Source organism: Taurulus bubalis, assembly GCF_910589615.1.
Source record: "Taurulus bubalis genome assembly, chromosome: 14".
Taxonomy (NCBI): Eukaryota; Metazoa; Chordata; class Actinopteri; order Perciformes; family Cottidae; genus Taurulus; species Taurulus bubalis.
In genome coordinates this window covers 15,453,248-15,480,896 of record NC_136602.1, presented here as the reverse complement: position 1 = coordinate 15,480,896, position 27,649 = coordinate 15,453,248, and the positions used below count along the sequence as shown (strand labels likewise).

Here is a 27,649-nt window from a genome sequence, read left to right as displayed (position 1 = left end):
TAGGTCTCAATCACTTAACAAACCACAGCTGACAGGAAACTCTGAACAGCTCAGGTGCTCATGTGGAGTCTGTTAATGTGAAGTAAAGCACAGCAATAGTAGAGTGTATGTTCAGTTGTAGGACAGAAGAAGCTGGCGGGTGCATCGCTAACCTTTATGTGTGTCACCCTGACAGTTGGACTAACACATAGACCAGGTACACAGTGGAGTAATTCAATCATTGTCATGTTATTCTTAATTACTTTTATTATGGTAATTAACATAATATGAGAACCATATTATGAGGTACATATTTACTATAAATGGACTTAAATTGAAAGTTGCATTATTATGTTTTATCTCCCTGCTGCCTTTCATTCAATTACATTTGTATTTATTTATTAATAAATCCCTTTTTACATCTGCATTTAATGTCCATATCCTCTTTAATAAAACAAACACCCAAATGGGAAATTAGAAAAATTTGATACTGAAATAGGCTAATTAATTTGCGTAGATTAATGCATTTTTAATTTTTTTTTAAGGTTTCAAAAACATAATTCCAAAGAAGGAACAGATGAGTTGAAGAGCAGGACTAAGTCTAGCTAAGCAGTTATCTTTGATGTTGACACTGTTGGAAACATGTTCAGGCTCACTGATTGTAGAAAGAGCTCAGGTCCTGGTGAGGTTTCATAGTGCTTAGGACTTGTGCAAAGGAGCTCTGCAGTATTTTTTATTTTACTTTCTCGAAATCTCTAAAGCAACAGAAGATACCAGCATAATAGAAACATCCTACCATCGTCCTTATTGCTAAATGCAAAAACCCAAAGATCTTAAACGACTCCAGGCATGTGGCCCTTACATCTTTAGGTTTTTGAGAGGATTATAAAACGGGCGGGTCTACAGCAGGTCAAGACTTTACTAGAGTTTGCTTAACAGTTGTTAGTGTTTGAAAACAAACCAAACGTATACGCAATTTCAAAATGCAAAAAAAGTGCCTGTACTCCTTGAGAAAATGAACTCTTAATGTGTACACTATGTTAACTCTTTTTGCTTTCGGGAACCTGGATTTACGACGTATCTGTTGTTTGCAGAGCAATTAGTAGCCACAATTTGCATGTGATCTCGGCACCTATCACTTAATGTATTCTGCATTCAGCCGTTTGTAGTGTTTGCTCCTGTGATTTGTAAACATTGTTGCATTTTGCTATTATGTTTCCATAAATAATGTTTTTGTATACCTGGTCTGCAACCAAACATACCCTGGTGGGATAATTTGGTTTGACTTGACCTTGAAGGCATTTTCAGAATCTTGTCTTTAATTTTATTCCTTACCATTTCTGTGCTTATTTCATTTATTTAAGTGTAAATACCCCTTGCCCTGTGTTCTGAATCAGCTGAGTTTTGTGTGCAATGCATAAACACAAAAACACAAATTAATTCAGTACACAACTTTAGTTTGCCTGTGAAACAAATGAGACATTGATATTGATTTGACACATAAACAACTTGGCCCTTAACCAAAGACAATTTCCTTTTAAGAAGCTTGGTGATGATCTTTAGTCGTTGTGCGGGATTTATCCAAAATGTAAGTAACTCCCAACTCAGTGCCTGATGACCATATAGGGGAAATGGGTCAAAGTTCAGATCAGATGGAGGTCCGATCTGCAGGAGTCTGATATGTCAAAGTGCACTCTCTAATATTGTATATTTGAGCTGGTATCAGTCCAGGTGACTGACAGGATCCTACCACAAAGCAGATAGTTCATCCATTAGTTTCAGTAGAAATGTAGATCTAGCTTCCTGGAAATCAAGCTGGGAAGCTCGCCATCTACTGGAGTCGTTGGGTCTTCCTCACTGCACCTTACTCAGTAAAAGACCCGCCCTGTAATTATAAATAGGCTAATAAACTTGAATGTTTCTCTTATGTTGAACAACATCATACTTAACTATATAACATAACATATATATTGAAAATAATTGTTGAAATTGCAGAAATAATTGTTGAAATTGCAGAAATTATTCAAAATATATTAGAATTTAAGTTGTTCTAACAAAATGTTCTATGCATATATTGACACAATACAAATATCAGATAGAAAAGTATTATTCAGCTTAGCCAATGTTTGAGTAATCAGTACTATCTTATTAAACAATACACATTACACCTACAAAACCTACTCCCTCAGTAAAGCAAAATGTTATTTATCTTTGAAAACACAGTTTCACCAATTAGTAAACACAAGCATTTTGACACATACTCTCGAAGCAGTAACCATAAACACATAAGAACTATGAGAACAAAATCCACGTCTTTTCTTTTTTTAATATGTTGCACATTCCTAATAAACGTACACTTTAAACACATTTCCATGTCGACTCTTGACATTCTCAAACCACCTGAAAAGGCTTGAATGGCTTTCCGTGGACATGGCTGTGTTGCTTACCCAGCGAACAGAGGACCTTCTGCAGCGCTGCAAAACCTCATGTTAATGTTAAGTGTTGGGAATTGGAACAAAATATTATACTAAATGTTCACAACTGTAGGGTCTAATGAACACAAATAAAACCTGTTCTGTTCAACTGGTTTACAAAAGCCAGATATTCAGGAGCATTAAACAAGACTTGGTACATTTGGGTACCTTCAGACATTTTGGGGATTCCACGCGGTACCTTGATAACATAAAGGATTAGTTCGTTTCGTAATACTGTATTCAACTACCACCACCTCCACAAACACACACCTTACTGCATTGTTTCCATCACATCTGGCACAGGGTCCGCATGCGCGCTGCCCATGCGGGACCGCAGCCACGGGGGCTCGGGGAGGACAGCCGGGAACACCCGCCTCGGGACGGGGTGGGGAGGAGGTGGGAGGTGATGCTGATCCTGTAGGGGGGCTGATGGATGTGTGACGTTGGCGAATTGCAGCAGTTGCCAAACTGTACGTGAGGAGAGACCAGTCAGGACGCGCAGCATACAGCAGATTTGAGGAGGGAAGGCAAGTGGCGGAAGGGGGTGGGGGGATACGACAGAGGCAGAGAACAAAAATCACCAAGAGGGAGTTGGATGGATGCGGGGGGACAGAGAGCAGGAGACCGGCTCTAGAAGCAGCAAGGGTCCCATCAAGTGGTCTGGTGTCTGCACCAAATCAGCTTCAGGGATGTAGTCGAAGCGGTTTAGAGCTCAGCCCATCCGAGCTCATCATCATGAAGAAACACTCCGCCAGGGTCGCTCCGCTGTCCGCCTGCAACAGTCCGGTGCTCACCCTCACCAAAGTGGAAGGTAGGGAGAGTTCATGTCATTTCACCATCTGCAGACCCGTAAACTGGGACTGGTGCCTGCTATGCAGCCTGTCATGTCTTTGCACAGAATACTCTAAATGTAGAAGCATCCTTCTGTTGATCTGATGGAGAGAGGATTCCTGCTGTAATATGTATCTCAAGGCTTGCCCTGTCTAATTTAAAACATGGGTCAACTTTAGAGGATCTTACTGCGAGCGAGGTGAAAACAGCGCGGGAATCAATCAAGCGCGCAACTTACCGTCAAAGCTGTGATGCAACAGCTATGTAAACAATTTGACGTCGGGCAGCACCCGAATACATTTTCTGCATGGTAGTCACCAAATGCATCACATCATTAATCACTATTTATTCATGATTTTCACTCATCGTGTGATGTTGCTGGAAAAACAATAATCAAAATGAAGCCTGAAATAGACCTGCTTTGTCCGAATTAGTGTCATTGACGCATCATTTTTTTTTTTGGGGGGGGGGGGGGGGGGGGGGTCTCATCCCGGGCTGATGATGATGAACACTGTGCTACATTTACTGGTCCATAGGGAGGATCTTAAGTTGTTATTGCAGCAGGGATTCCCCCTCACACTCTCCACCCTCTACCCATCACTGGCTGCAAGAGTCACAGCTGCAATACCAGAACATCATGTCAGAGCAGACGGGACACGAACCACCAGTAAACATGTTAATGGTCCCAGTAAACTGGTCTTCAGTCCGCCTCTATAGTGACTTCATCATCAGTCAAGGTCTCTGCCGCCTGAGAGTCGCTCTGATCTGCAGGAGTACCTTTACTACATTTCTCGCTGACACCATTTAAGGACATCTCCTCTCTGACTCTGTGTGTGTGTGTGTGTGTGTGTGTGTGTGTGTGTGTGTGTGTGTGTGTGTGTGTGTGTGTGTGTGTGTGTGTGTGTGTGTGTTGCTGGATCACCTGTCCTGACATCTTGAATGCGTACAGTGTCATTCAATGCTCTCCTCAGCCTCATGCTTGTGCAATAAGGAGCGGTGTTGTGCATTCTTTAATCCCCCTCAGCACAGAGGACGAGTGAATGTCTCAGTGTTTGGCATAAGCACAGTCAACAATGAATTTGCTGCTGATTTCACAGCATTCTAGTACGTTGCATCTGAAGTAATCCATACCTTACAATTTAAGGAAAAATAAGGATTAAAGGGAATTACTAAACGATTTGTGGATAAAAACATGCATTATTTGCATGCACTTGTCTCCATAACTTTACAGTTTTTTTATAAATGTGTATGGTTAAAACACACATATGGTGTAAGAAAGTAGTCCGAAGAGGTTGTGATGACTTAAAAAAAAAAGATTTGATCAGCTAAACGCTACGCTGCAGGGAGCTGTGCGTTGTGCAGTGCAGTAAAGTAATGCTTGAATAAACACTGCTGGCAACCAGTCAACTTGTGACACCACAGAAAGTAAAGGTCATTTTCCAAAATGTCAGTGTAGCTACTGAAAACAAAGGTGTTTTCAAGTCATATTTAATAGAAAAGTGAATTATGGAGACAATAGCATGAATACTTCTGCTGTGATGCAGTAGTTTTGGGAGTCAGAACGTACCCAGGGCTTGCTGACGGAGGCTTGTCAGTGAAGTTTAACTTCACCTCCTATTGTTTGGGAGTTCACGACAGTTTTATTCATGTGAAAATATATGAAAATACTTAAACATTCATAATGTATGACTTGACCAGCTGTTAGAATGTGAATGAGGAATTCCTCCGCAGTTTCATAAGGACACTGCAGAAATCGAATTAACTAACCATATGCTAGCTGTTCAAACTGTGTTGCATATTCACACACTTTAAGGCATTCTGGATAACCTCAGAATAATCGCTGCTGCTGGGTAACCGACGACTTTAAGCTTATTAGTGCATATGTCAGCTCAAAATATTTTATTTTCAGAATAGCTGCGATGGTGGGCTGTTAATTGACAAGCTTCTATATTAAGAATTAACAAGAGCTTTGCTGTGGATAGAGACAGGATTGTAAATGTGTGTGTGTTGTGGTTGATACAGTATTGTAAATCGTGGAAGGGAGTCAAAGCTTTAGGGTTTATGATGTGAAGGTAAGGCTCCCCATTTCAGCAGCTGCTTTGAAGGAGGAGGGAATCGCAGGGGGCCACAGCGGATCAACACCGATTTTCAGAGACTCTGCTGCTTATGTAACCCTGGCTCCAAAACCTCTGTTCCCATCACTAATAAACCTGCGCCCAAATGTCAAAGAGTTAGTTTTCCAGTGTAGGGTCTTCAGCGGTGTCTCTGTTTTCTTTTTTGTGTGTGTCCAGTTAACATCCACAGTGGCACAGAGTTTTATTGTGGCAAGGTTTTTAAAGGAAATGTTGTGTTATAGTCAGCTGCAAAACCAAATTCCGAAGTCTAATCTGATCAGGGGTTCAGATTTGAACATACAATTGTATTTTTTTCTGCATTTGCAACACCTCTTCTGGAACTATCAAGTCAGATGCAGCCATGCTTTGCTCTTGGAGTGAAAGGTGGAACTGCCACAATACATTTTGACATCTGACGTAGTGGTAGAATCTTGAGAGAATTAGGCAGCATATCCCAGATTAATCATGTTCCCTTAATGTGTTGTTGATCCACTGTCTTCATCGGCAGTATTTACCTCTTGACATATGTGCTCTTGTGATGAATCCACCCAACCAACGGCCCATGGTTGATACTTTTAAATATGATGATGTCTTTGGGGAATATCTGTGTTGTGTCATTTTAGGCAGGGGTAGGAAGTTCATAAAAATCCCTTTAATCTCTGTAATTTCATTACACGCTTGGAAACAGAACAGGCGTCTTTTAAAACTGATTCAGTGTACATACGTCCCAGTGGAAGCTAGTCATATTTCATAAGCTGAACCTTTCTCCAGGGCTCCATGCACCTTAACCACACGCCAATCGATTGATAGCAAATGACTGTTCATGCACAGAAGTAGAGGTTTAACTAACTCCTTTAACTTCAAATTGGATCTTCAGTGTTTCCCAGTGAGATGGATTATCGTGTTATTGTAGACAGTCAAGCAGTTTGCTTTCTTCTGTGTGCTTAAAGATTCTAAAGACGTTTTGAGAAATGTGGTAGTGTTTAAGTATGCGGCTCGTTGCTTTGTGTGGATATTGCTTGAAGTGATGGATGTAAAAGTCAGTCGATTTGTCCCATCTGTCCTGCTCTTTGTGCACAGTGCATGATTCATCGTCATCTTAATACAAGATGTGTGTTTAGCAAAAGAGCAGCAGCATTTACCACTCAGCAGTGGAGATTACTACTTTTAGACATGAAAGATTTTGTCAAATTGGAGTGAAGAGCACCAAATCAAAAATAACACAAATATAACATGACTTTCCTTTAAGCGTATACTCACAAAAGACATGCATAGAAACTTGCATCTCAAACTAGGTTTGTATGCGTCCTATTTGTATGCAAATGTACATTCAGGCATGAATAGTAAAACCCCCAGTATGGAGACGAAAACAAAGGTCAAGCATACGTACGTGCGTGTTTAAGCTGCTTCAGTGGTGTTAAAATATCCCCAGAAGCAGCTATATGGATTTTGATGATTTCTTGTTGAAGCTCCTTAAATATGTGACGTCTCACTTTAATCCTTTGGATGTAATTGGAGTTGACTTTGAGGGTAGACGGAGGAGTAATGCTTTTAAAATCATTTTAAAAGCAAGGGAAACAGGGCTTTCTTGCTTGATAAGTGTGCAATGAATACAATGTGACAGGGCTTTTTATGTTATGGCGAGGCCAAGCTTTTGCTCTGGTTTATGTAATGCAGAGTGTGTGTGTGTGTGCAGAAAAAGTCACTGGTTTCATTGTGATGAATGAGATTTTGCTGAGTAGATGGATTGATGTTATGCGCTAAATTAATTAATTAGTTTATTTGAGGTTTGCCGCCACGACTTCCTTGCTGCATATTTCTCATTTGTATTGCATAGAAGAAAGTGCCTTCTGTAACAGTGTCATAGTGTTTAATCTTTGAACAAAATCCTCCAAAATCCATGTGTAAAGAGGAAGCTTTAAGTCTAATCCTGAATTGAGGGAGTTGATCCAAAAGATTTCTTGAAGATGCAGGACGGCTGCCTATCCTCTCTAAATGTCTAATGCAGCCAGTAGACCTATACGGCTAATTATTACAATGCTGCAATAACAAAATATTTCCACCATCCCTACAGCAGTTATTGTAATTGTGACCAGCCCCCGAATCAGCAAAAAGGACTCCTTCTAAATCGTGTTGGACAAACTTTTTTGTAAGGGTAATTTTAGTGATGTAATGGGAAGGTTGAAATCTATCTGAAAATAGTGACGTCCAAAGTCAGTATGTATGTGATATAGTTCCTGTGTTATCAGTGTCCCTGGGGTGCAGGGAGGGAGTAAAACCGCTGTTAGAGCACCCTCAGAGTGTACACCTGCGGTGGTTACCTATGCATTACTTCAACAGGGCCAATCTTTTAAATATTGATTTTGTCACAGAAAGTGTTGGGACTCTTGCCAGTCTGTTAAACTGCAGGTCCATCACGCTATAGCCACTATTGTAACGGACTGCAATATAGAGGGAGGGACGCTTCAGGACTGTGGGATAAACTGTTGGGCAGTGTACCCGCTGCCAAATGTGAGTAATTACTATTGCTCTGCTGAAGCACACAATGCATGGACACACACGTACACACGCTGGCCTGCTTGCACCAGTGTTTTGTTGTATCACTAGATAATGAGGCCGCAGCATTGACCTGTATCGTGAGTATCTGTTGGACCAGCTGGGCAGGGCAGTGACAAATAACAAGTTTGCAACTCGGTAAAGGAAGTTGCTCCGTTGTCCTCTAAAGTTCAAGGAGAAACCGGTCGGGAACTAAGGAGAGTAGGATCAGTAACAGTCGTCCTGCCCTTGTCTGCCCTGCTGGGCCTTCGTCCCCTCGGCCCATGTGGTCCCACCTATCAGCTGGTTGACGCAGCAGGGTGTGTTTGCGCGCCTGACTCTCTGTTGTGTTATTGAGCGAGACAGTCTTGTCAGATGAGCCTGCTCTGGTGAGTTGAAAGGCCTTTGACTGTCAGCTTGGCCTGACCAAGCTGTCACAGCCAAGTATCACAGACTCCCACTGTCTGTCAGACTTAGAGATGACAAAGACAGTGACTGCTGCCTGCCTGTCTTCTGCCTTTCTGTCTGACCTGACATCTTTTTGTCATGTGACATCTGTAGTTTATAGCCTAAACACCAAGAAATGGTCTTACTTTTTAAACATTACAGCTCAGACTTTGACATGTCAGAACTGACAAACCGCGTTGGGCAACATGGGATTGAAGGATTTATTTTTATTAAGAGTACTGATGCAATGATTGATGTTGTTTGACAGCCACAGATGAACGGACATTTTGCATTTATATCCTACATTTGTGCAAAGAAGTTATTACATTTGTTTTAAACCTAGATTATTACACCTAAAGGTAAACTTAAGGTTGATGTTATGTACAATATGATTATGATGCACCACTCAATTCATATTCATCACCAAGCAGAGCCCCAAGAGACAGTAAGACAAGGAAAAGAGTTCCTCTGAAGTGTGTATCGGTGATTGATCTGTTTACCCTCTTGAATCACTGAGGCGGAGCGCTGCAGAGCACTCTCACTCCCACGGAGGTGTCGCCAGACAGACAAACAGACAAACCTCTCTTACCTCGGTGTCTACTTGAGGTCCCAGAGAAGCAGTCCCGACAGATGTATGGCCGCCGTGGCGAACCAACGCGCGTCTGACGCTATCGTCACTGCCGCCTGGCCGAGTAGCGTGGCGGCAGAGAGAGTGCCCCGTTCAGGGAGCTGCACAGGGGACATAGCTGGACTTTCCTGGCCTGTCACGGCCAGGCTTTGTGAAGTGTGAGAAAAGGCAGTCAGGCAGTGCTCTGCTGGCACGTTTGGGATTTGCAGCTATCAGCTGGAGAGATCTGCACTGCAGAGTCTGCAGGGGGAGGGAGGAGAGCGTGAGCGGGAAAGAGGCCGGTCAGGAAGCAGGAAAGCATGGAAGCATGCACTGATATAGGAGATCAACTGGGAAACTGGTCAGATACATCAACATCAGACAACACCAATCGGAGTACTTCGACCCAGTGGAAGAAGCATGTATATTCAATCGTCTCCCTGTGAGGTGTTCAGGCAACTAAAACACTCGAGGCAGACAAATGAGCAAATAAAGATTGATTTACTGTGCCTATAGCAGTAAATGGACTGATTTGTCAACATATTTGCATTCAGGTGAAGAAATGTCACATAGAAGAAGTGGATTTTCCACCTAAAATGTTAATTAAGGGAAAAGATATTGGACACTTCACTGTGATAAAGACCAAGCAGCACTGGAATATTATGATTTTCTTTTGATAAATGCTTTAAGTAACTTTCTTTTAACACTTGCTTGAGAACAGCTATAACTGTGCACAATGAGTTCCATGCTGTTTGTAGGTTGAGTGGTTGGGATGGAAGCATTTGCGGAGGAGAAGACATCTATACAGCTGTCAGAGTGCATCCCTCGCTGGACCTGCAAGAACGCCAAACCCTTTCTTCCTGTCTCCAGTGATTTCACAGATGCCTGTTGGGTTCAGTTAAGCACATTTGGACATAGATTGAGTTGAATGAGTGGAGATATGTTCACCATGTGTTGAATTGAGCATTTTAACTAGCACGGAAATCTGCAATTACACCTCCTCATAATCTGCTTTAGTGTGAAACAGGTTGAGATTAATTATTAGGATTCTAAAACAAATACACTTCATCAAACCAAAGGTTGCGTGCGCCTGCTTTTTACCGCAGTCATGTCTGACCTTGACAGTTGACATTTGATTACAAACCGATAAGGTTAAGAGCTTTCAGTTAATCATTTAGCAGTTAAAGAAGGAGACTCCTTCTGACTGTTTCAAGCATGGTATTAATGGCTTCAAACGTCTTTAGTGGAGGAGCCTTTCTATCTCACTCAGCCACTCTACTGCCCTAGCTCTCTCACGCTGATGAATTCAGCAATGCTCCATATTGTTCATCACCGGCTTTCAAGGTTGATACAGTGTCATTAGTCACCGTCGGGCTCAGGAAAGAAGTACATTACCATCAAGCCACTGGGTAACAAATGAATATATTTGATGCCTCAGCATTTAATCAAAGAAGCGTTAATTAATAATGTATGCGACTGTCTTTCATTTAATACAATTTATAACGTGTTATCTTCGGAGTATTAACAGAAGTGTGACAGGACCCTCAATGTTGTCATGACACTTCATTGAGTGTGTTCACATGTGCCAGAGCTGGAAATGCTTGGCTGGGACCCAGCACCACTCTGGGGCTGATTGGCTTGGCCCATCACTGCATTTGGAAGATTAAACTGTGCTGCAGTACGGAGCAGCGGCCAGGGCCACGGGATGTGGGACGGAGGCCCAGGAAGGACAAAAACTGGGCGGCGTAAACAAGACATGACCTTCAGAACAAGACAAAGAGGCTTTGAGCTCAGAATAGAGAAACCTAATTCTCACCCATGTGCTGAAGACTTTGACAGACATCCTTGTGCGTCTGGCTTTTTTTTTTGGGTCGTTGCTGATTCATCATTTATTGCAAGAACAGGCAATGATCTTGAATCATCTTTCATTGCTGCCAGATTTGCCAAAGGACTATCACAGCTGTCAATTGCTTCTTTTTTTCCTCTCATGAGCAAGAGGCATTGTTCAGGGTACCCAAATAATGCAGCACAATTTCATCTTAATTGCATCACATTTCCACAGCAGATTTCCACAGCAGATAAGAATCTCTGGTTGTGCATTCAGCAGACAGACGGGGGAAGCCGGGGCATTAGCATGGAAGGCGATAGTCATCAGGGGTGTTAATCTGTGACAACCTGGCAAGGTCAGAAGCAGCTCTTCCTGTAAGAATGATTTGTAAATATGTAGCAAGTTGCTAATATAAGAGGATAGGTGACCCTTTGACTGATCACATTAACATGAAGGCCGACAGTTTCATCAGTGTATATATGATAACTAACACAGGTTAACTAAAATATGAGTTCAGTGTCCGGTTCATGCCATACAATAACAACTTTCACAGTGTGACCCCAACTTAAGTTAGATTCATGTCATCTTTTTTGAAGTGCGATCTGTATTCCAGTCAGCAGGGATGATGAATCAGCAAAAGGCTCCCTGCGGCACATCATTACCTCTGGAAGCACCATTAAGGAGATCCCTCGGTTTTAACTTGTTGGAAGGCAGGAAGCTACAGAAGCCGCATGGTGCATATTATACAGCCGTTATGAAACAGAGCTGATATGATATGAGGTAGTTTTGTTTGTGGTCCTTTCACTTCCCTGATTGAAAAGTTGTGGTTTGCAGTTTTCTTCTCTGTGGTGAAAGTATAGCTGTAGGCTTTGTTTGGCTTAAATACAAATACAGTTATTTATTAAGGGACTACTGACAATAGTGTATGTTATTACTATTAGTCTTGTAGCGTTGCTGCTGATTTAATAAATAATAATTAAGTAATATCAAGATATGTAATGATTATTAATAATTCAATTATGATTTCTAAACCCGTAGATGAGTATACAAGAATGGTGGTACTCAGTTTACGCCATAAGACGCCATTAGTGTAGCTAACACAAGATTACATTTAGGATGCCACCAAATTTTGGAAAAGTAGGGAAAACTTCAAAATGTGATATTAATCAATTAAATATGAATCTCAGGAGTTCTTCTCAAAATGTACAGAGACTGCTACAGAAAGGTGCAAACAGTTGATATAGATCACTGAATAAAACTTTAATCAATTAAATACAGAATGAATTTAACAACATAAATCGACCGATGCAGATATACATGAGTAACATATGCATAATAAATTAATGGATAAGATTAATGTCTCCATTTCAGCACAAATCAGTGAGAGACAAGGGAATTGTTTTTTCCTCGGACACACAGGATGGTGGTCCGAGTTGTGGTTAAGATAAAAGAAATGCCAGGCAGAACAATCAACTTCCAGATTATATGGCAAGAAACTAAAAAAATTGTAAACAGCATCGACTAACTTTTATAAAATTAGATGTTTTAGATCGAGATTTGATAAACTTCAAGCTTGCACAATATATACCTGCAGTTTATTACTTCAGGTTGTGTCATTGACATTACAGTTTTATTCTCCTTCCGTGGAGGTTCAATATAGTCTTAGCAAAGATATGATAAAATATTGTTTCTATAAAATGTCATTAAGAGATAAAGTGAGGCTGAGTGAATGACGATCGGCTGTATGAATGAATAATATGTCTGTTGTTGTTGTTGTTGCGTTTGAGCTTCTTAGCTTTTTATTGCCTTGGCACAGGATTATGCAGTTATAACTGAGTTGTTTGAGGAGACAATAAACACAGTATCCACAAGTAAGTTCAATGACTCGAGGTAACAACACAACCTTGGTAAGTGAATCAGCTTTGACGCACAGTGCGTGTGTGTGGGACAGAAAACACACATCAACGCTTTGTCTCAATTCACACATTATTGAAGAAGTATGGAGGTTATTAGGTTCTGACGGGAGAAATAGCAAAGTTAAGCAGGTCTATGTGTGCCTATGGGCACTCTACGGCATGCACACACACACACACACACACACACACACACACACACACACACACACACACACACACACACACATCATCATCATCGTCATTGTAGCTCACGAGGTGGAGAAGAGGTCGCTTTGGATTGGAAATCAGATCTGCCCTCTTTTGTCCTCTATTTGGCTGCAGCCTGTCACACTTGATCACCACATTTTTACCTCAGATGTCTGATTGATTACCTTCAAGTTCAATTAAACTGTGAAAGAAGCTATTTTTAGCTGGAAAAAGATGGCAAGACATGGGTGACCTGAAGTCATTCACACACAGAAAAGAGTTTCCTATAGGCTCTTACAACATATTTATACCGTGAGAGACAAACACAGCATGATTATACTGTATGTAGAATGCTAAAGTATATTTTCTAGATTGGTTTGATGTGGTCTCTCTAAAGCAAAATTCCTTCTTCTGAAGAAAAATAAAAAAACTATATTCCTGATCAGTGTCAATGCAATATAAATACGTTGTATTCTGTCTGTATGTATAATACTGCTATTGTGGAATAGTTGACTGTTTTTATTACTGTTTTACTGTTTATTTATATTCATATTACTTGTTGTTTTATTTGATTTGACTGTGTCTCTTGTGTGCACTTTACCTGTCTGCTGCTGTAATCCTACAATTTCCCCACTGCGGGACTAATACAGGATTATCTTATTGTATTTAATCTTATCTTATCTATCTTGTGTGTGTTCATGTACAGTAGAAGACCGCATCAGGGAGAATGTGGTGGGCACCACAGAGGCTCAGTCGGCCGGCGGTGCGGCCGGAGTGGAGTCCGGCTCCAGCAAACGGAAGCTGCACTGCTGCATCCGAGTGACAACTGTACAGGTGCAGAAGGCCCTGTGGGGGGTCGTCATGGTGATGTGTGTGTGCTCCTCCTGGGCTGGGTCCACCCAGCTGGCCAAGCTGACCTTTAAGCAGTTTGACGCCCCCTTCACCCTCACCTGGTTCGCCACCTCCTGGAACTCTCTCTTCTTCCCTCTCTACTACATCGGCCATCTGTGCAAGAGTCCAGAGAGGCAGACGCCCAGACAGAGGTTCAGGTGAGAAGACTCTGCATGCAGGCGAGCAAGTCAAAATGACTAACGAGACACTTTTTAAACAGATGCATATAAAACAAAGCAAATTAACCTACGAATTAAGGCAACAAACAACAACAACAACAACAACAACAACAACAACAACAACAGGGTTTGATGTAATAAAAGCATGGCTGACTTTTTCCAAAACTTGAAGTAAAGGTCTGGTTTTCGTCATGTTCCCGAGATGGAAAAAACAAAACTGAACCAAATATTTCATGTAGAGCTCAACATTTAGGTTGAGATCAACAGGAATCAAACGCAACAGAACAACTGAATGTCAGCTTCCTGAACAATGTTGTGTTGACAATAATGTACTATATTATTAGGGGGAGATGGCACGCTCTTCATTGCATAGGGGTCTACTGAACAGTGCTTCTTATCCACACTAAGACCCTGTACATAATTAAAACAAAGTTGTATTGCTAAAAGTAGGTGTTTTCTTATTGTTACAGCCTTACACACAACAAAAACACACAACACACAAATATTTATTCTGCAGCTACAACAGAAATGACTAACTGGAAATTATCAACTGTGCAAGTGAAGTCAACCACAGTAAAAAAGGAATTGTTTTCAATAAAAAACTCACAGATGGTGCACTGACTTTATCATACAATTTCACATCGTAGAAAGGAAAGCAATTTTCCCGTCAGCGACAGCCTCAGTAGACCAGAATCCAATGCACCCATTAGAAATATTTTTCTGGAAAGTTGATGGTAAATAGTCTAACTAGTCTTCTTTATTCGGATACAGCTGAAATGCTCAGCTGAAATGCCTGTTGAGGTTGTTGAAAAGACTTGAGGGAAACCTTGTTGTGATTCTCGTGGTTCTAAACATGGGGTCAAGATCCTCAAAAAGGGTCGCAAGACCTGCCAGCTGCTTAACAGCATTCTTATAATTGATGATCTCACTGAATGAAGTGAGGTGTTTACCTTCCATGTTTGCTGCCTGGTTATTTATGCACAATCACTCCCCGTTAATATGTTATTTCCAACACAGCACACCTTTTACTTAATTTGGAATATCAGCTTCCTGTGCCATCTTTAGTTGTGCTGCTGCCGAAGACATAAAGAATATAATCCTAAATGTGTTAGCTTTCACACTTGAAACAGTCCATTCATTGTGATCTTTAGAAAGAAAAGTCTTATCGCTGCAACCTGCTGTGCTACTTTGGCACACGGAGCGAAAGAGGGTGGAAGTATGTGGAAGGTGTGGAGGGTGTGCGAGCCGGCGGGGGATTGGCTCGGTATTTTCTGATGCACTTGTGTGATGTAGCTCTTCCTCTTGGAAGGCTTACACGAGGATCTGGGGCTCACACTCCTCGGCCGGAGCCGATGTGCTTTGAATATCAAGCGCTCTGTTCCCTTTGGTGTTTATTCATATTGCACCTGCTGGTGAATCTCAAATCAATGCGGGAGAAATAGAGACCAAAAGTTGACATACGTAGGTAATAGCAGGTGTTTCTCCTCATTGACATGAGTGGAGATGATTTTCAGTGTAAGAGGCAGATGCTCATCATGACACTTTATACAATATCAACTCAAGGATCACTTACTCACTTTCCGCCTGATAATATCGCAGGCTCTGAGTGTGCTCAGTTGAGTTGTTTAACTGAAAAGATTTGGTTGTAAGCTCAGAAAACAGCTAATAAATTGAACCTGAGTTAGGACCATCAAAATACAATTGTGAAATATTGTCTGATCTTTTTCCTAAATATTTTTCATGTCATCATTTCTATTGCTGATTTCAATTTGCTCAATACCAATGAAACCTAATACAAATGATGTCCAGGCTCCTTAAAATGTCTTCCACCAGAGACCGACATTGAACTGCATTCTCTTTAAAGTGAACGTCGACTTCATGACACAGCTAGATGGTTTCAAATGAGCTTCCTCGTCACCTTCCTCACAGTTGTAGAGCTGCGAGTCTTTCTAAAAATCAATGCAGATTACGGGTCCAGCAGAAACAACCACAAACTGTCAGCGGTGTGGATTTGAAGGTGGCGTATCCAGTGTCTGTAATGAAATGATGATAGATTTTAATGTAATTGTTACTGAATCAGTGTGTTTATAAAGGGAGTGTGAAGTGCTGACTCAGCTCTCTGGGGTTGATTCATAGCAATGCTGCTCCTCAGGATCCAGCAAAGACTCTTAGAAATGTGCCATACCTGTCACTCAGCTATTGCTGCTTCATCACTTTCACAGGGCCAGCAGCTATCAGAGTAAAGAGTGAAACTCAGGAGTACAGTCAAAATGCCAACATCTTGAAAATGCATTAATGTTAACACTATGACGGGGCGGGAGGTTCAACTTAAAGTTTTATTGAATAGAACATTTCAAAACAACAGAGTTGACAGGATCACTTTCAAGTATTTTGATACTGATACATAATGCGCTTTTGATTTGGTTCCTCTCACATTACATAGAGCGTGACTGATTTTCATTCTTTTCACATGAAGACTTCCAGCTTCTTGTGTGTATTTAAACACTCTTCTAGATAGGAATCAAGTCCAGACTTAAGATGGAATTTCGAGACGATATCCAGTGAAAAAAATCAATTGTATATGACAAGTTGAATCACTTCTACAAGTTAACAAAATGTCTCCAGGCTGACTGTTTGTCACTTACCACTTCCAGTTTTGCTTCCAACGCATGTCGAGTTAGACTGAGCATAAGAAACATTTGCATAAGTATATAAGTATTTAAGATATTAACATATTGGAGCCTCCAACTGGCAAAGGCAAAGCCTATTACTGAAAACACCTGAGGAAGAAATAAATAGTTTCATTTCATTAATGAACAGCTCAGAAATATTTAACTTTATTGCCTTGTGGCAGATCCAATTGTGTTAGTAAATATTTACAAATTTCTCTTGGTCCCACCCGCACTGTGGTGCCATGTTCAATATTTAGATGTTAAAATAAGGATTACTTCCCACACTCACCACTGATTAGAGTATCTGGTCTCTCTGGTATCATTTGTTCATAAATATTGATTAACTCTTAAATTAGTTGTACCCCATTTTTCAGTATTCTGACACTGCTCTGCATCATGTCTCTGCACAGGGAGTGCTGTAGGTTTTTCGGGGACGACGGGCTCACACCCAAGGTGTTTTTCACAAAGGTGGCTCCTTTTGGCCTGCTGTGGATCCTCACCAACTACCTGTACCTGCAGGCCCTCAGGAAGATCAACACAACAGACGTGTCGGCGCTCTTCTGTTGTAACAAGGCCTTCGTCTTCCTGCTATCCTGGATTGTACTTAGAGACCGTTTCATGGGGGTCAGGGTGAGTACATCTGCCTGTGTGTGAGAGAAAGAGTTGTTATGAGAACAGTTTTTCACTTTGACAGAAAATGTTCCCCACTGCATCTTTAAACACGAGTCTGAGTCAAGCACAGGTCACCAAAAGGAAAGAGGATAGTAAAACAGGCTACTCACTCTCCGTCGGCAACTTTCACCGGTAATAAAGAACATAACATAAAGTAACAAACTACCATTAAATATAATTTATGTTTGCATAATATATTTGCTACAATTTCATATTAAATAATAATGTGCAAAAATCCCATGAATTCCATTTTGCAACACGTATGTCCACGCTATTACGTCTGATTGTATAAGGTTACAAATTATCGATGTATGGATTTTGGAAACTACAATATGGAATGATATTATCTTTTCAGAGGGTTGAATCATCCTCATTTTATCTTGAACACCACAGTCTCAAACTGACGAAAGTCCATTTTTAAGGCAAAGGCTTACTGTACGATGGATAAGGCAAGATAACAAGATGACCTTCACTTGCCTTTGGGCTTCTGACTGTGTCACTTTGCTCTTGGTTGAGAGAAAGAAGTCCACTTTTTCCTCTCAGCACTTATTCTCAAGTGTGTGTTCAAATGGGTGTGTATGTATCACCTCTATTTTGCTCTAGAGTTCACAAAAAACCTCTGTGTAATTTACAAACAACTGAAAATATTATAGTGTTGCTCTGACTGAATTTGCCACTGAACGTGTGACCTGCTCACACGAGGACGGTCGAGTAGAGAGCATGCTACCTATGTGGCGGCGTGATTTCCCTCCAGTGATCACTGTGTCGTTCAAATGTGCCTCCTGGTGTGTGTCTGTTTGTGACTGATGTTATCCAGATGAAGAGAGAGGAGGAGGGGAGCGAGGGTTTAGCATTGCGAATCGAGGTAGCTCCCGCTCTCCTCCCACTGCACTCCTCACATGCTTTCATGTCTGCAGCCGTCCTGCAGTCAGTCTGCAGAATGGCTTTCTCCCGGTTTGCTTTCACACACTCACAACCAACCCATCTCTCCCTGGTGCATGCCCCAACTCCCCACCCACATTATCAGCGATGAAAGGCATCAGTAAGAGACAAATACTGTAATAATCCTGCTTCTGTGTCTTTCACACCCTCAGCTGCTCCCTCTCTCGCTCTCTCTCTTGCTTGGTGGCGGGGATTGCAGTGTTTGGATGTCTGCAGCAATGCAGTGGATCTTGGACGAGTTTGTCATGAAAGTGAAGGAGAGGAGAGAGAAAGCTGAGGGATGCTAAATCATCCTTGTTAAACAGGATGATATGGGTTGTTTCATGGATTTGTGTTTATAAAAAGACAGCTTGGTTTGGTGGCAAAGTCAGAGTAGACCGGTTTGAAGGTCCTGCAGTTAAACGAAGAGCCCTTTGGCTGGAGCGAGACTTGCGTTTGTTTGGATGTGTCAGTTGTAAAGAGTTCAGCCTAATACTCAACACATAAGCTACTCAATGAGCAGGTGCTGTGACCTCCTCTGACCCTCACATTGTGCTGAGGCATATCAAGAAACTAAATCACCAGCACAACAGGGTCGCTGACCTTGTTAGCAAACAGTCCATCACGAGAAATACGTGACGGAAGGTATAGCTGTGGTTGACAGACAGCCGGTAGCGTAGAAAGAGCCATTTTGCCAAAGGTGCCCAAGAGCTTTGACCAAGCGAAAGCACACGGCTCATTTATCTTCCTGACACCTCGATAATGCAGAGCTAATCCACTCAGCTAGACTGCAGCACGTCCTTTTCGCTATTCTTCAGCTGAACACACATGCATTTAAAGATTCAGCAAAAACAAATTCTGCAAGGTGAGTAAAGAATTTTCGAGGCTGTTTGAGAGCAAGATGAAACAGATGGTTTGGTGGCATTTTGAAGCTGTGATCGCAAGGAGTGGGAGTGGGTGTGAAAAGTGGGGGATCGAGGTGGCTATTCGGTTTGTAAACATGATGATAGTGTGACGAAAATCAATGTCAGACAATCGAGCCAACATTGTAGAAGCTGCCTGTGCTATGTTGGAAGCACTTGCTGTGAATCTAAGAATAGGTTTAATTTGAGAATGTGTACAGTGTGTGTGTACAGTGGTGGAAGATGTACTCAGATCCTTTACTTAGGTAAAAAAATACTCCATTACCAGTACAAGTATGCATTTTAAATCATGCCAAAGTGAAAGTACAAAAGTATTAAAAGTAAAAAGTACTGATTTTGCAGAATATCAGCCTCTGTGATATAATATATAATATTAGTTATTACGTTAGATAAATCTGATGATTTACCAGGAGAAGACAAACAACTATTTATTATACATATATATATGTATATATATATATATATATATATATATATATATATATATATAATACAACTCTTTCAGTTACTTGATTCAGTGGAATTAGAAGACATAATCAAGAGTATATATATATATATATATATATATATATATATATATATATATATATACGTATATATATATATATATATATATATATATATATATATATACGTATATATATATATATATATATATATACACGTGTATATATATATATACATACATATATATACATATATATACATATATACATATACATATATATATACATATACATATATATATATATATATATATATATATATATACACATATATACACACACTATAACCAGGGTATGGTTTGCATTTTGTGCTGTCTTGTCATTTGCAGGTGCCTTCATCGTTTCGGGTGTTTATTTATGTAAATGGTATTCTTTCCTATATATATACTGTATATATATATATATACTTATATATGAATGTATTTTTGTAAGGGGCTCCATGGAGTGGAAGTATAAAGTACCATTAATATGGAGATACTCAAGGGAAAAAAAAACCTCATAATTGTACGGCTCTTCCGTAAATATAGCTACTTTGTTATATTCCACCACTGAGTGTGTGCATGAGCATGCGTCAGGCTCTATGTGAGAAAACGTAAATACCAATTGAGCAGTCTGCTGACTGTAAAATAAAACCCACATATTAATTGTATCATTACAAGCCTCATCCTGTGATGCTTCTGCAGTGACAAACAAAGTGCCATGTGTGCCTGCTGTGTTTCTACACAGCAGTAAAGGTTCTCGGGTCTTTATCACCACACTGCGAGCAGCGTGTCGTCCATCCATCATTCGCTGATGTTCCTCCTCCCCGCTCTCTCCGTCTCCCTCTCTCTCTACAGATAGTAGCTGCTATCTTGGCCATAGCAGGAATTGTAATGATGACCTATGCGGATGGATTCCACAGCCATTCAGTCATCGGCATTACTTTGGTCGTGGCCTCTGCTTCGATGTCAGCACTCTACAAGGTATTTATTTGCATCTTATCAATTGTTAAGAACATAGCTCAGCCTGTATCCTATACACCTCCCTTGTAGTGACAACTTCATCTGCAGTGAAATAATACAATAAAAAAATTAAGTCTTTTCTTATGCAAGAAATCCTGGACTAGCTCCCTTCTACTTATGTAACCAGGTGGTAGAAGAGAGGAAGAGATTATGAAATGTAAAACTGAGCTGACAGAAGCATGTGATTTGTGAGCGTTTGGTTGCTAGCGTTCGGTTGCTAGCCTCGGGCTGCGATGTCCTGATGAAGGAGGTTACGGGACAGATCGCTATATTTTGACGGCGCTCTGGTCTCCTCTGCCCCGCTGTCTGTGCTGCCTAATGTGATAAACAGACAGCAGCGGCCCTGTGCCAGAGACAAGGCAATACTTGGCAGACGCACGGCTCTGCAATATCCCTCTGCTCCTTGAGGGGGCAGATTTTGTGCATTCATGACTCTCCTCCCTATTTGTCCTCAGGTGCTCTTCAAGATGGTCCTGGGCAGTGCCAAATTTGGAGAGGCTGCACTATTTCTGAGCATTGTTGGAAGCGCCAACTTTGTTTGCATCAGCTTTGTGCCGCTCATCCTGTATTTTACCCATGTGGAGTACATCGGCTCACTCGCAGACATCCCCTGGGCCTACCTCTGTGGGGTTGCAGGCCTGTTGTTTGGTAAGGAAAGATGATATTATGAAGAGATATTGTGCTTGAATCTGATACCGCAACGATTATTATGCACCTCATGAATATAACGTTGCAGGTTTTGTGGTTTCACACCCTCATTGTATCGCCTGCTGCTCTTATTGTGCTTCTTCCCACAGCTTTCAACGTCCTGGTGAACTTTGGCATTGCGATAACATACCCGACATTAATCTCCCTTGGCATCGTCCTAAGTGTTCCTGTAAATGCCAGTAAGTCTGTTGGCTTTCCTCCCAGACCTAACTTTTTAAATACGGCCAACATTAAATATTTGATGGCATTGAAATCCGCCCAAAAGAAATCATCTATATTTGATGAATAGAATATAAATTTCTAATTCTCATCGCATAATTTTCTGTGACAAACTTCATTATTATTAAGTTAACGCATTATTCCTTTCACTTTCTATATTGATTGTTTAGAGTAATCCTATTAATTCCTGTTAGTTAATTACAATTCATACAAATTCCTTCAAATGCTGATACTAATGCATCCTCTTTATTTGACAGTGGTAGACCTCTACACATGTGAAATTAACTTCAACACAGTGCGCCTCATTGCCGTGTTCATCATTTGCCTGGGTTTCCTCATGCTGCTGTTACCCGAGGACTGGGACCAGTGCATCATCCAGCTCAGCACAAAGCTGCGCAAGCGGGACGAGCCAGCAGAGGGCACTGCAGAGGCAGGCGCCACCACGGGGCTCAACTGGAGAGGGAGAGCCAGGACCTCCATGTCAACATTTGCACATTGACTCCATGACATTTTACCATGCAAACACGTACCTAACACACAGGCAGCCGGAGGGAGGGAGACACATTAACGCCTCATAATGCCAACATGGGGGCATTTGACCCGTCTGGTGACCTGCCCTCTCTTTCGAGTAGCTCCCCGAATGGAAAAAAAGGTATCTCAGACTGGCCTCTGATCAGTAACATTTCGGTTAAAGGGGGAGATGCAGGGGGACTGTGTATCATTCATATGGTGTCCATTCCACACCGAAGTTATTAGAGTTGGTGCATGGACATGGACAATAATAATTGTTACCCTTACCCAAAAGATCATCAGGTATGATAAAGATTGAGTCATGTATTAATTTAGCTCTTAATCATTCCATGGATTCACTACATCCTCACACCTGGGAAGACTTGCCAACTTGCCTGATATCTTTCAGTTCTGAGAAGAAGAAAAAAATGACTTTTTGGAGGCAGGCCTAACTCCATGTGGACTTGCTGTCCTTAAGATGTACACATTTACAGTACACACCTTTAAGATCCAAAGAAGAATGCCTAAAATGCTAAATGCCTGAAAACAAAAAAGGGAGGTCCACAGTGGCGTCCCTCAGGTGTAAACTTAATGACAAACACCTGCCTTTCGTGCACTGTACATAGCTGTGTATCACACCATGGATGTCCTGGAGCCGCAGACCCAATGGGCTCATTTGGTGTGAAGGGACTTGTCTGAACACCTGAGGATCAATCTGAGACGAAGAAGCTTTTGCAACCCCTCTCGGTCTGTCCATCCTGAGAGGTTAGGTCCTTTTTGGCCACACTGATTGGCCTCCTGCAGTTATGTACTTTCCTCGGGCTAAACTCCCACTGTGTCGATGCTGACAACCATTGCTCAGGCTCACAGTTAAGTCACGAGAGATCTAAAACCAGTATCTCTATTGCAGAAGTTTTCAATGCATGAGATGGTTGATATTTGTTTGTCAAAAAGTGTGAGCGCTTCCAGTCCATCCATAAAGCCACTCATTTTCTGTTGCTGAGACACCGGCAGCAAATAGTTTAGTAACCATTCAATATAGGTAATACGTGCATTAATAGGACATGTATTGTCTTTCAAATATAATATAAAATGTGTTTTTAACTGTCCGTAAGCTGTCAAAACTATTAACTGGCCCATATTCACAAGTAATGTGCCAGGTATACAAATCTTTGGAGGGATTAAACGCACTAACAGCTTATTATCAGACTGACATGAAAACTTGGAACTACCCCTTTAATAACTTTGAACATCGACCATGGCGATCACTGAGCCTCCCTTTGAATTCTTATCACGTTTAACTTTCTAGACAGTATATGCACACAAACTAATCTGCAGCAATTATCACTTACATTTTTTTTTTCCTGGTGAAAAAAAAGAAACAGTGATGTCTCACTGAGGCTTGAGAAGAGGTGCGCTAACACATGCGATTAACTCCCATTTGTCCGCCTCTGCTCTTTGTCAAAAACTATCTTACTGTATCGGTTTCCATCAATCACATTTCTGAGGCGAGATAACAACCAAGATGAACCCGAGATTGAGTGAGGCACACGCCTTGCAAAGCTACTAGTGGTAACTCTGCCTTGTTGTGAATGTATGAACATCACTCGACCACACATGCTCGCTACGTGCCATCAGTTTTTTACAGTGCCACCACAGACTGCTGCAGAGACACTCTTTAATACCGTCCTTCTTGTACTCATCTGACTGAGTTTTTTTGGAACAAACTCTTAACTCATCTTACAGAACTTTTTATATGTTTTTGCGTTTGGTTGCTGACCTCGAGAGGACAGCGAGACATCTGCAGGACGAGCATGCCCGTACTGTATGAGCAGATACAGCTGGAGTCCACTTCACTGCCTTTTCTTTCTTTTGCAATAGAAAACATTAGCACTGTTTCCCATTGTCATGATCTATGACAATAAATTATAATATTGTATTCCTCTGGAATTATTGCTAGACATAAATGTAAACCTTTGTAAGGAATGATGATTTTTACACTGAGATGCAACATATGATTATCACATTTGAGGAGGAAATATTTAGAGCGTGAATAAAAGATGGGTTTATTAGATCAACTGTTGGGTGTCTTCAAGTGTAATCACATGTACTATATAAAATATTTCTTTTCAATACACTTCCCAGTCCAGGTTTGTTTTCTCCTCAGTGTTACTAAGTACAGTGTGGTCACAGGCAGCATGACACATTGAAAGAAATGCAGTGATCTCTGCTCGAGATGAAACAATAATTTGATTGATCGATCAATATAAAATTAATCTGCCGATCATTTTGATAATCTTTTAATATTTTCTTGAATATTTAGGGAATTTGGAACATCAGGTAGACAACACAAGACATTTGAACATGTCTTATAGTTACAGCTGAAATGATTGAATACTCAATTAGCTGATTGACATAACAATAATAGGCAACTATTTTCACAATTGATGAATCATTTAAGTCTTTTTTTTTAAGTGACAATGCCCCGAAACATCACTGATTCTAGCTTCTCAAACCTGAATATTTGCTGATCTCCTATATTTTCTGAAATTATTAATCAATTAGCTGAGAAAATAACAGATTAATCAATAATCAAAATAATTGTTATTCCTATAAGAATGTTGCTGCATCAGCACCTGCAGGTATTAAACTAACAGACATCGTGCTCTACTCGGACTGTTATCTGTCCATAGAAGAAAGTGGCCTGACGCTCCTTGGTCAGAGCAGAGAAAGGCAATCTGCTGCCATCTTGTGGCTGAGAGGGGACCTGCAGGCAGTCCACCCGTCCTTCACCTCTGGCGTCTTGCCACGCTGAGAAGGACGGGGAGGTAGAGTGATGTTGGAAGTCAGTGCTAACGGTAAAAATGGAGGAGGAATACTTGGAGTCATCACAGGTTAAACTCTCTGAGCTGGAAGCTTGACCCTGATGGGAGGTGGTCAGAGTGCAGGGGTCACTGCTCCTGCCATCATCTCCCCCTGCTCTGCCCACCACACTCCCCAGACGTGCTCTTATTTTTTGCTTCAGATTCTGAAGAGCGCCCTGGAAACGTTTGCTAAGCAGAGCGTACAGCAGCGGATTGATGTCAGAGTTCAGCAACACCAGCCAGTACGAGAAGGTGATAGCAGAGGAAGGGACGAGGCTGGACTGGCCGGAGATTGCAGTTTCTGTGGCCTGAACCAGGGCCACGCCTATGTATGGTGTCCAGCAGAGGAAGAAGGCTGAGATGACCAGAAAGAGACGCAACACTCCATGGTGGTTATAGTGCTGATGGGAGTTCTGCAGTGGTGGCTGGGAGGCGCTCTGAGCCAGGGAGGAGAACAAACGCCTGGATGAAGAGCTATTCTGCTCCGTTGTAGATTCAGGGATAGTAGGGCTGATGTAATCCCCCTCCTCTCTCCTGACCTCAGACACAAACTGTCCACTCACGTGATAAATCAGTGTGGAGGGGCTGCTGTGGAGGCTCCCACAGCGCTGGTGAGTGGAATCACCAGGAGCGAAGGCAGAGCTTGGATTCCTGCTGCGCTGGACAGAGTCCTCCAATGTGTGAATCCTCCTGGCATGGCTGCGGGCCACCTTGACAATGTTCACGTAGCAGAAGAGGATGACCACCGCCGGGATGAGGTAAGACAGGGCAGCTATGAAAGCTGTGTAGCTGGGACTGCTGGCCCAGTTGACCGCACAGCTGAACATGGGAACCACAAAGGTGACAGAGCTCCAGCCCAGCAGGGGAGGACAACTGGTCACCAGAGCCTGCAGCCAGATCCACAGGACCACAGCACCAGTTCTCCACAGGGTGCAGCGGGAGTTGTAGAGCAGGCAGTCCATGATGGAGTGGTAGCGGTCGAGGGCAATGGCTGCTAATGTCAGTACAGAGGCTGTGCAGTACACAGAGGAGGTGTAACCCACGTACAAGCAGAGGTCCTGTTAGACAGGAGAGAGACAGAATCTCATCACATGCACACACTCACTGGATTATAGGAAAACAGGTGTTATGAGGTCAGCTTTAGGTCACACCAGACACTAATGCTGCAATGTACATGACTGTAAAGCATTTCATATGTCTGGACAGAAGTGACCTACAGTATAATCCACCCAGCCGCGGTTCATGATGGACAACGCAACAAAAGGCATCACTCCGACGCCCACCAGGAGGTCGCTGACGGCCAGGTTCATGATCAGCACCGACGTCACCGAGTGGAAAGTCTTGGTTGCAGCCACAATAACAATAACAAGGATATTACCTACACAGAAATACAGCACAGTTTACATACAGTAGTAAACCTGTGATTTAATAACTGAATCAGAAAAGTGTGGACAGTCTGAATTTGATTTCTGAATAGCAAGGAAATAAGCATCAAAAAGAACTATCGGGATATGTTGATATTACACAATACAGCTCTGCAGAAGGCTGAGCCAATGATTGTTAGTTAATTGTGCAGTCATGCACGTATTTAAGAAATATAACTAGAGGGTCGTTTTTTTCATTCAGATAATTATGGATTAATTTGTTCAAGCATTGAAACATGATAAAGAAAATTACATTTTTTTTATGTAACAGTTAGCCGTCGGTTTGGCAGTTTCAAATGTCATTAAAGTCAATAATTAAAAGCCATGAGCTTCTGACTTTATACTTACTAAGGAAGCCTGCAGTCATAAATGCAAGTCCTTCAAAAACTTTTAAATAAACCATGTAGTTTCAAATGTCAAATAAGCCTCTGATTAAAAAAAGAAAAATGGTTTTACAACAGTTCAACAATCAATTTTGGTCGAGAAGCTTTTCCAAGTATTTTTCATGAACTAAAGAACTAAAAAAAGATATTTTAAATGTTGTGCTGGGGGAAGGATGACCACCAGCCAAAAGGGATATTTCATAATCGGACACCCAAAAATTGTATTAATGGATTCTGAATTATATTAATAGCATAAGTAAATGGTGTATGAAGCACTAATGAAGCCATTAGTTACAAATAATTAATTAAAAAGGTGCCATAGAACTTTGCCCAAGATTCCATAAACTGCCAAAATACAAATATTTAAATGTCAAATAACAGGACATTCTATCCAACGCAAGATATTAAGAATATTCCATTTATGCAGACATAAGAATTAGGTCCCTACGTTATTTGTATGCGATATCATGGAGGTGATGGAACAAAGAAATATAATGTAGAATGTTTTTCTGTAACCGTAGGCCCACTATTATCAGAAACTTTAAGCTGGACATTGTGTGGTTAAAATAAATAAGAAGTGAACAGCTCAAGCCTTTACCTGCCACGGCGCACAAACACATCAGCACCATAAGGATCTCCAGGACCAGCTGGGTCTGCATGGACAAACCGAGCCCCGCGCCCTTCGTCCAGCTCGCGTTGACCGCTGCTGCCGCCCGCAGGGACACCGACCAGGAGCCGCCCAGGTCGTCCATGTCCCACCCGAACACAACGGCAATCCTCACATGATGAGCCACGTACAAGCGTGACTTGACGGAAAAACAAACGAGTGATCAAATGTGCTCCATCTGCTCCCCCTCTG

General features: G+C 41.6%; 2 protein-coding genes across 2 annotated transcripts in view; one reads left to right on the top strand and one right to left on the bottom strand.

Annotated features, from left to right (window-relative positions):
* Nucleotides 1-22,108, top strand: part of slc35f3b (solute carrier family 35 member F3b) — a gene marked incomplete at both ends in the record, with an annotated part of 43,467 nt that extends 21,359 nt beyond the window's left edge. Inside the window, 6 exons of the mRNA XM_079229375.1 lie at nt 13,624-13,966; nt 17,070-17,289; nt 20,518-20,643; nt 21,138-21,330; nt 21,480-21,569; nt 21,867-22,108. Of these exons, the coding sequence (XP_079085501.1) occupies nt 13,624-13,966; nt 17,070-17,289; nt 20,518-20,643; nt 21,138-21,330; nt 21,480-21,569; nt 21,867-22,108 (1,214 nt within the window). The remainder of the gene's footprint in view (nt 1-13,623; nt 13,967-17,069; nt 17,290-20,517; nt 20,644-21,137; nt 21,331-21,479; nt 21,570-21,866) is intronic.
* Nucleotides 22,109-24,769: 2,661 nt separating this feature from the next.
* Nucleotides 24,770-27,542, bottom strand: LOC306746617 (5-hydroxytryptamine receptor 1D; the record flags this gene model as incomplete). Its single annotated transcript, XM_079229550.1, has 3 exons — nt 24,770-26,041; nt 26,201-26,361; nt 27,389-27,542. 3 exons carry the CDS (start codon nt 27,540-27,542, stop codon nt 24,770-24,772), a joined length of 1,587 nt encoding a protein of 528 aa, XP_079085676.1.
* Between the last annotated feature and the right edge of the window lie 107 nt (nt 27,543-27,649).